General features: G+C 45.1%; 1 protein-coding gene across 1 annotated transcript in view; it reads left to right on the top strand.

Moving 5' to 3' along the window:
• skia (v-ski avian sarcoma viral oncogene homolog a) overlaps positions 1-9,178 on the top strand; it is a 74,646-nt gene extending 65,468 nt beyond the window's left edge. Inside the window, 6 exon segments of the mRNA XM_020630362.3 lie at positions 1-29; positions 705-820; positions 1,294-1,610; positions 1,714-2,042; positions 4,546-4,776; positions 5,621-9,178. The exon segment at positions 1-29 is cut by the window's left edge and continues 88 nt beyond it. Of these exon segments, the coding sequence (XP_020486018.2) occupies positions 1-29; positions 705-820; positions 1,294-1,610; positions 1,714-2,042; positions 4,546-4,776; positions 5,621-5,809 (1,211 nt within the window). The 3' untranslated portion in view covers positions 5,810-9,178.
• Positions 9,179-16,024: the final 6,846 nt, after the last annotated feature.

Genomic DNA, 16,024 nt, shown 5'->3' on the forward strand with positions numbered 1-16,024 from the left:
GGCTCCAGTCCCTCGCCGCCTCCAATAAGGTGGGTGTTACTCTGCTCAGGAAGGAGACGATGATGATGGTGATGATGATGATGATGCATGAGATGTAATGTGACACATAAGTTTTCAGATGAGGGCAGAGCTTAAATTTAGATTTAACAGAGGGGGGTAACTGTAGCTGAGAGGACGGAGGGGGAGTGAAGTGAAACCAAAATATCCTGATGGATGTCGTCCGTGTTCTCCTAAACATCCAGGATGGAGATCAGGTTAGGGTGAGCTCATACTGATCCGCAGGATGACCACAACGATAGAACTCTTCACACCATTTACTCAATCAGAATCAGAATCAGAATCAGAATCAGAATCAGAATCAGGGTTTATTGCCAAGTACATTTACACATACAAGGAATTTGACTTGGTGTATTGGTGCTAAACAATTAACAAGGAAATAAAGCAGAACTAGCAACAACTTAAATAATACAGTATAAGAAGCTATTACAATATATAAAATAGAATTTAAAATATATAAAAAACACAAAATGTATAAACGGTGTAAGAGCTGTGCAGTGGACTATGAGAAAAAAATCTAAGTGTGTGTAACTATCTATCTAACAATCTATCTCAGTCACAGTGACATCCTGGGGAAGGAGACTCAAAGATCTCTGTGTTAGTGTAACAACCTGATGTAACATCTGTGTTATGTCTCTTGTTTTCAGGGGCTTAACTGCATCCAGCCAAGGCAGAGGCCCTCAGCTTTCAGACCCTGGTCCCCCCACATCTCTGCTGGTGAAAAGGAGATCTCCAGTCACCCCCTGGCCCTTCTGAGAGACAGGTGAGTCCAGGTCCAAAGTGTCCTCTAAATGATCTAAAAACAATGGAATGATCTATCTGGATCGTTCCAGAAGCTTCTCTGACATCCATTTTGTTCAGCGGGCTCGGATGATCTCCCAGCATGCTCTCTCACTTGTCTGGGTGGGCTGGAGTCAGGGGCGGGGAGGGGGGGGGGATCAAGTCTGACTGTACCACAGCCTCCCACACTCCCCCCCCCCCCCCCCCCCCCCCATTCACACACACACTCATACTGTGGGCACCCACTTGGCGCAGGCTGCACCATATCACAGTCGATCTGGCCCAGTTTGTTACAAAGTGGGAGGAAGAAGCTGCAGGCTTTTTATTTGAATGTTTTTTTTTTTTCCCTGTTTGCTTCAAATCAGACCCTTCAATATGTCGCCGCCTGGCTTTCTGTGCGTGCAGGATTGAGCCGTTAACCTTGGTGTGTCAGTAAACATCTAATTTCTCTTTTAGCTTCTACAACTACAAGAGTCTGGAGAAGGCCGTGGCCCCCAACGTGGCCCTCACACCGCTGCCCCTGGGGAAGGTGGGTCCCATGTCCCCCTCTGTACCCAGCACCTCACACCCGAGTGGAGGCGAACCCCCAGGTGAGGGGGCCCACTCCGCCTCCAAGCCCCGCAAGAGGAGAGCCACAGAGGAGCTCCCAGCACCAGAGGCCCCCTGCCCTCCTCCTCCATCAGCTGCCAGCAAGCTGCCGCCACCGCCGCCGCCACCACCTCAGGAAGACAAAGACTCTGAGGTGGAGATCGAGGTGGAGAGTCGAGATGAGTGTAAGTAGAGAACGGGGAACTCGATGTGTTGAGTCTTTCATGCTAGCTAAGACGAGTCTTGTTCTAACACTCTCTCGTTGTCTTCCCCCCCCCCCCCCCTCAGTCACCTCGTCCCTGTCCTCGCTGTCGTCTCCGTCCTTCACCTCGTCCAGCAGCTCAGCAAAAGACCTGAGCTCGCCGGTCGCCCTGGGCCTCGTCTGCACCGTCACGTCAGCAGAAGGCACGCCTCCCGCAGCCGCGCCCGTCACAGCCCCCGTCACCCCTCCAGAGCCGGGGCTCGAGTCGGAACTGGAGAGTCTGCGGCAGGCGCTGGACAGTGGACTGGACTCCAAAGAGTCCAAGGAGAAGTTCCTGCACGAGATCGTGAAGATGAGGGTGAAGCAGGAGGAGAAGCTGGGATCAGCGCTGCAGGCCAAACGCAGCCTCCAGCAGGTGAGGATCCACTTCTGTTATTTAAAGACCTGAAAGACGTCTGATGTGACATGAACAGGTCGGATATTTGAGACTTTATTTCACTCCTCTCCAACGACCAGGATCCTGGGTTGGACTTTGTCTCGACGGTGTCCAGACTAGACTTTTGTATTTTTCATTTCAACCTAACAAGCTGACATACATTTGTTGGGACTAAAGCCTGACTCACACTGCAATTTTTCCTCCGATTTTCTAAAAGTCGGGGTGGCATGTCGGCTCACACTGTATGACTGAATCGTTTACGACGCCCGGCCAGACCTTGAGATTGACGTGCTCACACTGTACGACCCGATTGTCGGGCACGGCCGGAGAGCTCACACTGAACGAGTGAAATCGGGACGGAGCGTTGACAATTGTTAATAAAGTTTCATTTGAAAAAAACAAAGGACGACGGTTGGTGAAAGAGAAGGAAGTGGAAGTGGTTGTAGGATATATAAAAGTTGATACAATCGTAGATATATGGATACAAGTTTCAGAAAAGTTCTGCACTGATGATCTGTACTGAAAATTAAAGAAAAAAAAAAACACCGGGTTGCGTCCTGCCGCTGGTCGCCATGACTACAGTCCTCCCTTGTCTCTCGTGATTATATTGTAGTCACACACAACTTCTGCCGGACCCTTTCATGACGTAAACATCAAGATTTTAAATTCTAAATATTAAACATGTTTGAAATAAATCGGGGCGTCCCCGATCTGCCCGGCGATCGTCGTTAAGATTGGACCGCTCACACTACAAGATAATCTGAACAGAGAATCGGGTCCGAGCAGCCTCGAGTCGGGAGCGACCCTGAGATTGTAGGGAAGGAAGAATCAGAGTTAAAATGGGCCCGATTATCGTGCAGTGTGAGCCAGGCTTTAGCTGACACATTGTTTGGACTTGTCTGGATTAAAACACCTGCTTGCCCCCTGAAGACATTTTAAACACACTGAGGATAAACCTTTGTGTTACTGTTCAGCTCCACAGATCCAAACAATGATTACTCTGATTTCCAGTGTTGTAACAGCTTCTGGGTCTCCTTGGTCTTTAGACCTATCACCCTGCTGTTTAAAAGTCTCTTTACTCAGTATTCATCTGGTTTGAGAGCGTGCACCAGGATGAGTTCGAGTGCTGGCTGAGAGCGTAGGATTTCCCAGCCTGAGCAGACCTTTAAGCTTCTTGAAATCAGACCAGACAGAAACTTTTCTTTCTTTCTTTTTAAAAGTTGGCACGCTGAGGGAAACAACTCGAGCTCAGGAATCATAATGCAGAAGTGGATTAGAAGTCGTTATTGCCGTCCGCTGAGCTTAGCGAGAGTTGGCAAGTGATAACAATGAGAGCGGATGTTGCCGCGAAGGGAAAGGGCCAGACTTCCATTTTTTATTTTTGGCTTTTGGACTGAGAACAGAAAAAGCCGCAGACGTAGGAGTCTGTGTGCTTGAGAAAAGAGAAGGCGACAGAACTCCACTTTCACTTTCCGTCAGAGCCAACACAAATCAACCCCAAACTAAATGAACAATGGCCTCACATCCAAACCTGAAATCTGTCCCTCTGCCTTTAGCTGAACTATCATTACCCCGCTCGTGGTATTCACACAGTTCTTACGCTAAGCCTGGGCAGAGTCCAGGGTGTGAGCCCGATTGTTTCTTTTCACTCTTTTTGTAGCAACCAACAAAGCTTGATGACAGACATGTTTGTCCCCCCTGCTCTGTTCCCATGAGAAGGCTTTGGGTGTTTCCTAACACACACACACACACACACACACACACACACACACACACACACACACACACACACACACACACACACACACACACACACACACACACACACACACACACACACACACACACACACTCTGTCAATGATTCAGAGGAAGGAAACCTAACTTCTGTCAGCCCACACTTTGCCCTAACCCCACTAGTTGCAGTGTAAACACTGACATGGACACTTCAGCGTCCTGAAACAAGTCACCGCTCTCAGGTGTGAACCGCTCGGCCACCAAGTCAAACCGCCGCTAACCGGCTTTCAACGCACCACGGGACACTAATGCTCTCCAGTGATGTGTTTAGATGATGTAGTATAAGTTTATTATGGTCACATTATTACGTTTATATAATTTTATCTTCTTTCCATTAATGTTTACATGCATATATAAAAAAAAAACATTTCTCTAACTTATTTTTCATTTATTTATATTTTTGTTTGTTTTCTCGCTACTCCCCACCAAGGTCTGCACTTTAATGCATCACGCTGTCACTCACACACTCACACCTTTCTAACACCTGAACATAAAAATCATTGCTTGACTTTCATCTCATTAAAATGTATTTGTCTGTATTGTGGCTTATGTTTTGCTATTTTGTCCGTTTTATTTATTTCAATTTTAATTTAATTTTTGTCTTTGTTTATTTGTTCTCACTTTAGTTGGCATGTCTATATATTCTTGTTTCATTTTGTTCACCTTATCACCATCTTGTCTTCCAGGAGTTGGAGTTCTTACGGGTCGCCAAGAAGGAGAAGCTGCGGGAGGCGACCGAGGCGAAACGAAATCTGAGGAAGGAAATTGAGCGTCTGCGAGCCGAGAGCGAGAAGAAGATGAAGGAGGCCAACGAGTCGCGGATCCGTCTGAAGCGGGAGCTGGAGCAGGCCCGGCAGCTGAGGGTCTGCGATAAAGGCTGCGAGGCGGGACGTCTTCGTGCAAAGTACTCTGCACAGGTCAGTGACAGCGCCGTGTTGTTTAATATTCACACCTTCACCGTTTGAGAGACGAGGGTAGAAGAAGACGCTGCATTAAAGATCAGCTGTGGTGGTAGAAAGTCTAGACGAGTATGTCAACACCCTCAGACTAATTGCAGCGTTTCAGAGTTTCACCGTCTCGTAGACTTTCAAGGTCAGCAGAGATGAGGGCAAGAAAAAAAAAAACCACATTTCCTCTTCCTCTGTTTGAAAATACATGGGTGTAGCCCAGAGAGCACAGATGTTTGATAAGTCCCCCTCTGAAAGGAAACAGGAAGAGACGTCGACTTCCCCCAAGGCTCTATGGGAAATGCAGATTAGACAAAACAAGAGGGAGGCTCTGCTCTCCAGCTGCGTCTGTGGTCCTCCCTGCAGAGACTGCAGGCGTCTCTGCGAGCCTGTCATTAAGACGAGATGGTTCAGACGTCTTTCTGCTCAGGATGGGAGAAGAAGCGCTCTCTTTGTGCTGCTAAAGATAACTCTGCTTCAAACGGCTTGTTATCATGAAGTGATTGGAAACATGAAGTCCACCCTGCAGAAACGAGTTCCCAAACCAGCTGTGCATCATGAAGAGATGTAGTTTAAAAAGATGCAGAATTAAACATCATGCCAGGAGCCGTGTTAGCATCCATTTCATTTAGATCTTACTCTACCCAAAGACAGGGTTCAAGTCGAGGTTCAGGGAAACGTTGATCCGTCCATCACTGTGGCGTCCTCATTTCAAAGCTCAGTCTCTGGTTGGATCATCACTCTCCAAACCGCCTCTGTAGTCTGATCTGTTCCACTGTGTAACCTCAGTTGTTTCCTGCCATGTGTTTTCCAGATTGAGGACCTCCAGATGAAGCTGCAGCACGCCGAAGCCGACCGCGAGCAGCTTCGAGCGGACCTGCTGCAGGAGCGGGAGGCCAGGGAGCACCTGGAGAGGGTGGTGAAGGAGCTGCAGCACCAACTGTGGCCCAAATCCAACTGCGACATGGAGGGGGCGCCCAACGAGACCACAGCTGACAACTAACCCAGCAGCCAAACTCACGGCCCAACCATCTTCCACCCCCCCCCCCCCCCCCCCCCCCACCCCCCAATCGCCATGATTACCCAACATCTTCCACCAAACCCGGACCATAAACACACCCAGGAGTCCAGGGCCGGCCGCATCGTAAGACCATCACAGAAACTCGAGGACTTGTCCTCAGGCCAGAGACACGAGGACCTGTGTCCTCATTCATGCCCATGAAACAAGGAAACACTCGCACCTCCTGAACTCGCAGAACTGAAAACTGGATTCAGAGAATGAAGAAAGACAGATCCATAACAGCAGATGTGTTATGGGAGAGTTTAACGGATTTCTGTGGTAATAAGTGCAGAAGATGGTGTGAGCGTGAGGAATGTGGAGTCGTTAATGCGATGTGGCCCAGAGAGCAGGAGTCAAATCTAACCCCCCCTCCCCCGTCCATCGCCATGACGACGATGGAGGAACACTTTATAAGCTATTTAAGGGACTACATAGCGACATGTAAAGACAAAAAAAAGACAGTTTCTTTGTTTCTCTGTGCTTTTGGAGTTTGAAAAATATAAAAAAATAAATAAATCAGAAGATGAACAAAACAAGCGAATGAACCCTCCACAGTGCCACCGTGGTTTTGTCGGTTTTTCAGGAAGCCATAGCAGTCCGCCGAGGGGGGGGGGGGGGGGGGAAGCATCGAGTCTGAAGGTCAGGCGACCCCGTCTTTTCCTCCCATTGTTGTTTTATAAAATCATTTCTGTCTCATTTCTCCGAGCAGCGGGTGAACTGGCCTCGGGCTCGATCTTTTTCTCCTCTTGGACCCCGGAGCGGGACTGGTAAATCACATCCTGCGGGGGCTGCAGTTTGAAGAGAGAGCACTTTGTTTGGGTCGATCACCAACAGTCCCCCTGTCTCACCCGCTCGGTTTGCATTGTTAAGCATTTGGGTCAAACCCTGAAGTCTTTATCTTGTGAAGATACGATTCTCCAGATGTGAGTGTGAGAGATGAAACCGACACGTTTTTTTTTTTACTCCATGAAAAACATCTGATGTGAGACCACAGTGGGCTGGACGGGATCCTCCCCCCCCCCCCCCCCCCCCCCCCCCTCCCCCTCCCCCTCTTTGGCAAGAACCACAAAATGTTCATTTGAATTAAATTAAGGTGTGTAAATATAAATATATGTTGTTGTTTTTTAACTTTACAATAATGAATCGCACTTTGTCATAACAAGATACTGTTATAAAGCATTGTACTCCACTATCGTCTTCAGTTTACTTTTGAAAACAGCGTTCTGCTCGACAGCACCCGCAGAAAGTGTTGTTCTGTTCTCGTACGGGAAAGTGTAAATAAACGGAGAGAGAGAGTTTAAAAAAAAAAAAAGGCTCCACGTGTTGTCTGCGGCCGTTCGGAGCTGCGACACGTCTCTGTTGTAAGATAACGGACACGTGAAGCGTGAACTTACAGCGACGCGTCAGAAAGAATAAAATGGGATTTTATTCCAGCGGCCACATAGTGGGTACAATGCAATCAGAATGTACATTGTGTTAATGCTATTTTTCCTTTGGTTGTTGATGTTGTTTTGAAACGTGGAGATCTTTGATTGCTCGTCTGTTCTGTTCCCTCCCTTCAGTAGAAACTCATCTTTTCTTTCTGCATGAGATGTGCGAGTGCTCGCCGTCATATAGTCACTTATCGGGCATTGATACTGTACGTGTAAGGCTTTGATTGTGTTCTACGATATTGAGCAGTTTGTCTTATTTAGAACAAGTTATGAACACAGCGTTTTATCCTTCTTCAGAAAAAAAAAACTTCACACAAAAAAAAAAGATGAATGCAATGCTGGACAACCTCAAGTGCCTGGACGAGGGCGAAAGGTTTCCAGAGAAGGAGAAGTGACGAGGACGCCGTCGGGGGCGGAGCCTCTCATCAACCTTCTGTTTGCAGGGTTTTTTTAAAAATTCCAAGCCCCCCCCCCCCTCGCTCGCTCGCTCAGCAGCTCTTTTTATCAGTATTCCTCAAACATAAAAAAAAGATGAACCAGTTTACAAACTCTTCTTTTTCGATGCAGAGAACAATTGAACAAACGCTCGGCGCTTCAGGCTTTTCTTTTTTTTTCTGAATGAGTGATTTTTTTTGTGTCTTCATTTGAAATCGATGATATGCATGTTCAAAACATTTTTATAGAAGACCTCGAGAAGCCGCTTGCTTTTGGTGAATTGTTACTTTGGGTTGTGTATATAAAGATTTAACCGTTTCACTCCCAGCGGCGTGTTGGGCGGCGGCAGCGTGCCCCGAGGCGGTCAGACTCGAGGGCATTACGTGACGAGCGGCCCTTTTCTTATCCAATGTGACTCTGAGAGCTACGCTGCGACTTTGGCAGACTTTCAATTGGTACATTTTGTAATTGTTTTTACACTCTGAGGAGGCGTGTAGTTTACTTTCCTCATGGTTTTCTACAAAAAACAACGGGAGGCGATACCGACATTGGCTCTTCACGCTCCCGCCGACGAAGCGAAGATAAAAAAAAGTCTTGTTTTCTAAAGGAGAATCATTTTGCTAAAAAATTTAAAAAAATGGACGCACGAGCAGCAATAAGAGTCCAACCGAATCGACAAATACTCGCCAGTGTGAAGGTTTGAATCCGAATTTACAAATGTAAATATGTTTTTCATTTACAATATTGTATAATATATGTACATGGTGTTTCCTTTTTCAAAAACAAACCTTTTCTTACAATAGCTGTCTTGTTTTTTTGTTTTTTTGAATTTGTGTTTTAACGTTGCAGAAACAGTTCATGCAGTGCGTAAGAGAATATTCCCTACATAAACATGTTAATCCTTTTTTTTTTTTTTACTGTAGAGTCTTTATATCGATGACTTTTTTCACCAGTTCATATATATTTTTAACAGTATGTTCAGTATCATAGCAGTCAGGGGGGGGGTCACACGCCGGTGACTCGGCCATGTTGCAGATTGTCCCCCCCCCCTCCTCCTCATCCTCGTGTATCTTCTTTAGCCCTGTGCTGCTGCTAATACTCGATAAACCTTACACTTCTAGAAATATTTTTATGTAAGAGGTTAATGTAAGCTTTCCCATTTATTAACGCCACATATACAGTATGAGAAATGAGCTCGGCTTGTTCATCTATCTCCCTTGTTTCCCTCATCGTTTCACGCCTTTTTCCTCATCCCCCCCATCCTCCCGTCCAACAATGCCCCCCTCCCCCCCTCGCCCCCCCTTCTCTCACGACACGGACTATATTGTAAAGTAAAGGACTTTATGAGATTATGTTTGAAAATAGCTATGCTTATATACTACAGTGACTGAATGTACAGTGTATAGATGCATTACCAGAAATAAAGTTGTTTGTCCAGATTGAACGACCCACTTCTGTTTTTTTTTTGCTGCCTGCGACATGAATCCTAATTATCCTGTAAACACTGCAGAAGAAGAGCTTGTTTTATTCTCATGTTCAGATTCAGAAACACGGGCACCCTCTCTTCTTCTGCAAGAACCAGGAAGCCACGAGGAAAATCTCAGACACAATCCTGAAGGTCTGTGATGAAAATGTTGATAGACCCTTTTTGCCTTAAATTGATCAGCTGAAGAGAGACAGGAAACATGGTGAAAAGAGAGGGAGAGGGAGGGGGGGGGGGGGGGGGGGGGGGGCGACATGCTGCAAAGGGCCGAGGTCGGACTCAAACCCACGGTCACTTCAACAACACTAACCACTGCAACACTGTGCAGACAGATAGTCCAGAATCATGTGAATAGGCCTGACCGATACGGGAATCTTGGGGCCGATACTCATATCGATATTGGGGAGATAAAGAGTAGGTTACCAATATCTTTCTTAGATCTGTGTTAAAACTGTCCTCCTCCATTTATTGTGTTGGTCCCTCACTTATCAAACGCTTGTGGAAAAGATATTTAATGAAGATGGTCACTCGACTGGAAAGTGACTGAGCATGAACTAGCATCACCGCTCGACACTCTGCAGAGTGATGATGTTTGTTTAATCCTTAAAGCGCCCTCTGCTGGTGACAGAGAACTGCCAGTGTAATACAATGAAACTCAAATTAAATGCTGTTTGAGTAATATCTGCGCATATCTGGGATAAAATAGTCGATACAGATAGTCACTGGATATGCTGATATCAGCTGATTATTCAGTCGGACTCTAATGTGAAGGACTCAAATGGTCAGAGTGGAAGAAGCAACGGCTAACCTGCAGCCTGACCATCAGAAAACTGTGATGAAACACAACGATACAAACAGACTGTGAGATCTTTAAGTGGAGCTCATCAGGAGCCAATACCCAATAAGACTGATCCAGAACTAAACATGAACTTCTAGTCTGACAACACAGACCTGATACTGTTGGTCCGTCTGGTTCTGAGGTTCTGAGTATCTAAAGACTCATAAAACAAATGAAACAATCATCAAACGAGTTGTAGGTTTGAAAGAGAAAGAGAAAACAACATGAGAATAAAAAGATAATAACATATTTAAAGTCTCTGAGCTGAACTCAAGAGGAGGTTTTTTTTCTCTCTCCAGCGTACCAAAACAACAGTTAACCCCTCCTCCTGCTTCAGCCTCTCATCCGGTTCATGTACACACACTTGGTTTTAAGGCAGCTGCTGAGAAACCTCCGTAATTACTGAGAAAACCTTAAAAAGGAAAAGATGAGCTGCAAACACTTAACTCCAAAGGAATGTACGCTAGGTCTCGAGTTAACGCCCACTCAGCCTGGATGTAAACATTCATTAGTGTCTACACAAGCTGTGTGTGTGTGTGTGTGTGTGTGTGCGTGTGTGTGTTAGCTGCAGGCTCCTCAGTGTGCAGAGCAGAAAGAGTCATGTTTATCTTCCATATAGTCAGACTTAAAGGAGTAGTCTTGGTTAGTCATTTGGAACAGTTACTCTTCATTCAAACAATCACAATCTGTGTTGAAGAATCACACAATGTTATTTATACAAATACCTTCCTTAAGAAAAGCAGTAGTGATACATTACACACAGAACTGTGAAACGATGTGGAGGCATCATCTCAGGCAGAGCAAAGTCGATTATGTAGGAAACTGTGTTTGGTGCACTTTGTTTAGCACTGTTAGCATGTGCAGTATGAGTAGGGGGTATTTAGTCGTTACCATGACGACTATAGGCCGTGGCTTAAGTCTACAATGGAGAGAGACAAACACTTAACAGTCTGTAGCCCTTTTTCATACTGCAGGTCAAGCTGTCATCACGCCTTAAGACATCCATATTGATTCTGCAACAGTGAAATATTGGCGTCCCGGACTGTGACTTCACATTGAAGTGCGAGAGAGCACGGTACAGCAGGGGCTCCACATACACACACAGTCGGAGATGCACCTCCACACCTGTCTCACCCATTATGTCTCTGTTACTACCTCCAAAGACCGTACAGAGGAGGGATCACTTCGTCCCCTCATTACGCCTCTGAGACACTCTGAAACATCAGAGGGATGTAAATATGGCGCCTTGAAACAGCAGTCTGAACAGGGATTGAGATGTGCATCTTTATGAGACCCAAACAGGGGGCGACAACAGGTGTTGATGTTTTTAAATCAATTGCACTGTTGCATTTATTTTCTTCTTCATTGAATTAAATGCAGAAAAAAAGAGCAAAGAAAGGGAAAAGTTTTGTCTCTGGTTCAGCTTAAAGCAACGGCAGCTAAAGACCTTCAAACATCGTACCACACCAAAGCAGAAAGCAGCTATCCTGAATGTGTAAAGAAGAGGATGTTAGAAACCAAAAGATAACAGCAGAAAGGAAACCCACACAAACATCTGCTCCTTTGAAAAGCTTCTTTAGTCTAACGTGGTAAATTCACAAGACGAAGCCGACATCGAGGATCTGAGAGGCTGCACGTCGCTAACAGCTGTGCTATTAGCTTCAAGCTAACACACACCGACTCCATTGTTATCAGCACTGATATAAAGATGGTTTCCTAATGATAGTCTATGTTCTGTGTCTTTGTAGACCAGCGGCGCCGCAAGGAGAACGCAGAGACAAAGATAACCAACACAAATGTGATGAAAGAACATTTCAGACTCTGACAATAAAGTTCAATCAATCAATCAATCAATCAGCTTCACAATTTAGCGCCAGTAATGTTTTGATATCAAAGCCCTTGACTGCTATGGTTACGTTACACCAATCATACGCTGAAGACCTCTACTTAGATGGAGGAAAATAAACACAGGATCTGCTGTTGTCACAGTTTGGTTTTCATTATACAGTAATAAAATGTTCCAGAGTGTGTTCAGGATGACGGCTGGCGGCGCCACTGATGGAGACTAGCATGAGATTTAAAATAAGATTACAGATAAACATAAAGCTAACAAGTCAATTATTCTCAATCTGCAGAAATATATTACTTAATATTATTCTAAATCATCTTCACCATGTTCCTCTAACACTATTATGTGTCTCTAGTCTGTCTACAAACCCCCCGTCTTCTGCCTGCTCCACTTTTCAGAAAATGTGTGCTCAAACAGGCCGTTTGGAGATTTTCCCTTCATGACATCACAAAGGGCAGTAGCCCCTCCCCCAGGTGGGTGACACTCCCACAGCTAGGTGTTTGTTCTGCCCACTGTGTCTGCCTTCTCACCGTAAACAATAGGACATGGAGCGAGAAAGACAGAGTACACCCAAGCCCTTCCAGAGAGGGGGCGTGGTCAGACAAAGCTCATTTACATATTTAAAGGTACAGACACAGAAACAGCCTGTTCTGAGCAGGGCTGAAATAGAGGGGTTTATAGGCATGATCAAATACAGGATCAGAGTGGATTTAGAACAAGAAACTTCACACACATGTTTTGAGGAGCACTGAGACTTATTTACACTGAAGAGGAGGAGGAGAATATGTGACCTTTAAAACTGTGAGAAAAAACTTTAAATAAGTACAGCTTGTGATGCTCTGGAGAAGTCGATATAGTCATTAAAAAAGAAACAAAATGTCTGTATTAAGTCAAGCGAAGCAAATTAAGATGGAAATCAACTGTTGGTAATTAGTGCTTCCACACGCCTTCACTGTACGTTAAGCCCTTATAGAGAACAAACGCTGTGAGAAGGGTAAAATCAGTGACCCAAAAAATAAACAAACGCTGCCAGGAGCGAAATTCAGACTCATTCTGTTAAGTCTTTACTCGACATAACTGATGGAGCAGTGAGCGAGCAGACACCGAGCCAGTCTGAGGCGGCTTCTCCGTCTGCTGCTGTGGCCCACATGGTCACAGCGGCGTGGGCCGGGACGTCAGACGGATCTAAGCTCCTCTAAAGCAGCAGCAGTAGCAGCAGCGGCACACAGGCCTATTGACTGACCCAATTACAGCAGTCACATGAGGAAGAACGCCCTGCAGTTAGCTCATTAGTCTCTGGAGTCTGAGCAGCTCTCTCAGTCTAACTCGGCCTCCTCGTCTCCCGCTGCTTTATAATGTACAGTCAATTACCAAGTCATGTTTAATTCATTTAGAACATTTGGAGGATTTCTTTTTATGAACGGCGGAAACAGGCCTTTCAGATACGCTGCTGTCAGGCGCAGAGGAAATGTGTTTCAAGACGTGTTAATGTGTCAAAAAAATAACAAAACCAACGACCAACGGATTCATGTGACTTAGACAACACAGACACCACAAACAGTCTCATTGTTTTATATGCAGTTTAACCATTAACACATCCACTCAGCAGAAGGTAATTTTATTAGATCGCTTTAAGAGACAGTGGGTCACAAACCGCCTACAACATACTGCATGCTAACCAAGCCGTTAGCATGCCATTAGTGTCATACTAAAATAAGATCTGGTGGTTGTGTTGAGTATTTATAAAGTGTCTGTGTCCGAGACGCAGACTTTCATACTATTCAGATTCAACATGAAGTCACATTGAGTATGTACCCAATCAGAAATCATAAACTAAACCGCCCCACAATGCACTGCAGCTCTCAGACTGTCTAATCACAGAGCTCGCCAGGCGTCCAACTACTGAAACACATTCTACATGTTACCATAGTAGTACATATTTACAGCCCGGCGGTTGCATTAGCTTGATGCTAGCTCAGCCAACGGAGCTTGAACCAGGAGTACATCACATGACCCATATTTTAGCATTTAGCTAACAGCATGCTAACAGTAGTATGCAGTGGGGTTTCGGACACAGCCATGGACTTGACAAATACTTGACACAACCACCGCATATCACAAACGGACGTCTCAACTGAATACACAAAGAGCTGCTGCCATGGCGTCCTTCTAGAACAAGAAGTGACTACATTTAGGCCAGAAGGTGGTGCTAGAGAGAAGGAAGGGGTTAATAAACAGTTACACTGTTTTTTACACTGTTTACACAGTTACACTGTAAACCCGGGTACAAACTACAAGATAACCAGATCCATTTTAGTCCTGATTAACCCTACTGACAAGACTCAGCAGTCATGGTACTGCATGCCCACCTGGAAGCTCAGTCTAATTTCACTGCGACTGTAAACAGAGCCGGCCAATCAGAGGAAAGTGGGCATGTGGGGAGGGGGGTCTTAAAGAGACAGTAGCTGAACTGAAGCGTTTCAGGCTGAGGCTGAAATGAGGGATTTTACTGACACCAGTATCAGATAAATAAGGAGGTTTATGAGCTACACATCTCACAACGTTTCTCAATATGTGTCCCAGAGTGACATCATTATAAAGTGAGTTTAATAGATCTCCTTTAATTGAAGGTCATTCTTAATATATTTACACCCTTACCTGGTCTGTATTTCTGCATCATTGCAGATCACTCTCCACCCGTTCCTCCACCACCCCACTGTTCCCAGTATGAAGGCTGTCTATGTTTCCCTGAGGGAGAGGAATTTAAAGGTTTTCACCCTTTTAATGATTTTCATATTCAGGGTCAGCGCTAACATCTTTGAATTATTCAAATTAAACATTTGCATTTTCAAAAAAAAATTAAAAAATTTTTTTTTCCTTTTTCTAAATGTCCAACAGAAAAATCATCTGTTTGCAGATCTTGTGTGCTAAAGGCCAACACTAATTTATTAGAAACTGACTAGAAGAAGGTTCAGAGGGTCTGAAACATTGGGGGATTTTTTCTCATAAATTGGTGAAAGAGGAGTGTGAGGTGTTTTTCACAAAATGCATGAAGAAATAAAAAGCACATGGATTTCATTCCTGCGTTCTTCCTGAATGTGTGGCTGACATGATGGATGGATGTCAGAGAAATAGAACAATATGCTGTCAGCGAACAGAACTCCAGCATCTGATTTGCACTTACATTTGTATAAGTGGAGCATGAATATGAAGTATGTGTTCCTGCTGTTTATTTTTTTAATTATTCCTCCTAGAAAACATCTCGCTGAACACTGCAGACGTGACCTTTGCCCCCCTTTCTGCTCTGAATGGACATTTTCTCTGCAGCTTAATGCACTCATCTCTCTCTAACACACACACACACACACACACACACACACACACACACACACACACACACACACACACACACACACACACACACACACACATCCACTCGCCTCGCCAGAAAGGCCACATTCAGCTGGTGCAGGTCATTGGCCTGTAGGCAGGTTCAATATTTATGGGTCGCTGCAGCATTTTACTGTCTCAGCTTGACAAAAATGATCAGCATCTCAGGCACTCTGCCTGTCAATCCAGCCGCTCGGCACATCACATCAGCTGCCGTCACAGTCAGCCCTGCAGGATGTCACCGTGACGGGACGCCACTGTGTCACCGAGAGACGGATAACAAGCCGGGGAGTTCAACAGCCAATGAGAAATCACTCTGGATCCAGAACCAGAGCTGATCCTTGCTGATGGATGGATGCAGGTATGTAAATGTTGTCCTTATTATTGATACGACTTTAACAGCTAACCACTCGTACTTTTATTTTCACAGTTTGTATTTCTTCATTTCATTTATTTGGCCTCTACCTGTCCCCTAAATTCTTCAACCTGCATGTCAGGAAACTTTAAAATGGACAAACATGCTTTTTTTTACTTTGTGTCTTTCTACATCGTGGTGGATGTTCTTTTATCTGTTTTCATTTTGCAAACCTCTCTTCAGATCTTGAGGGCTGATGAGGGAACCTTTCAAATGTAATTTCAGGGATGCAGCTGTGCAAACTCATTTTGATATGAAAACTAAAAAACAAGATGATGGCTCTCGGAGGGGAGAGGAGGCAGTGAGGCCGAGCGG

This window comes from Labrus bergylta, chromosome 12 (genome assembly GCF_963930695.1).
Source record: "Labrus bergylta chromosome 12, fLabBer1.1, whole genome shotgun sequence".
NCBI classification, from domain to species: Eukaryota; Metazoa; Chordata; class Actinopteri; order Labriformes; family Labridae; genus Labrus; species Labrus bergylta.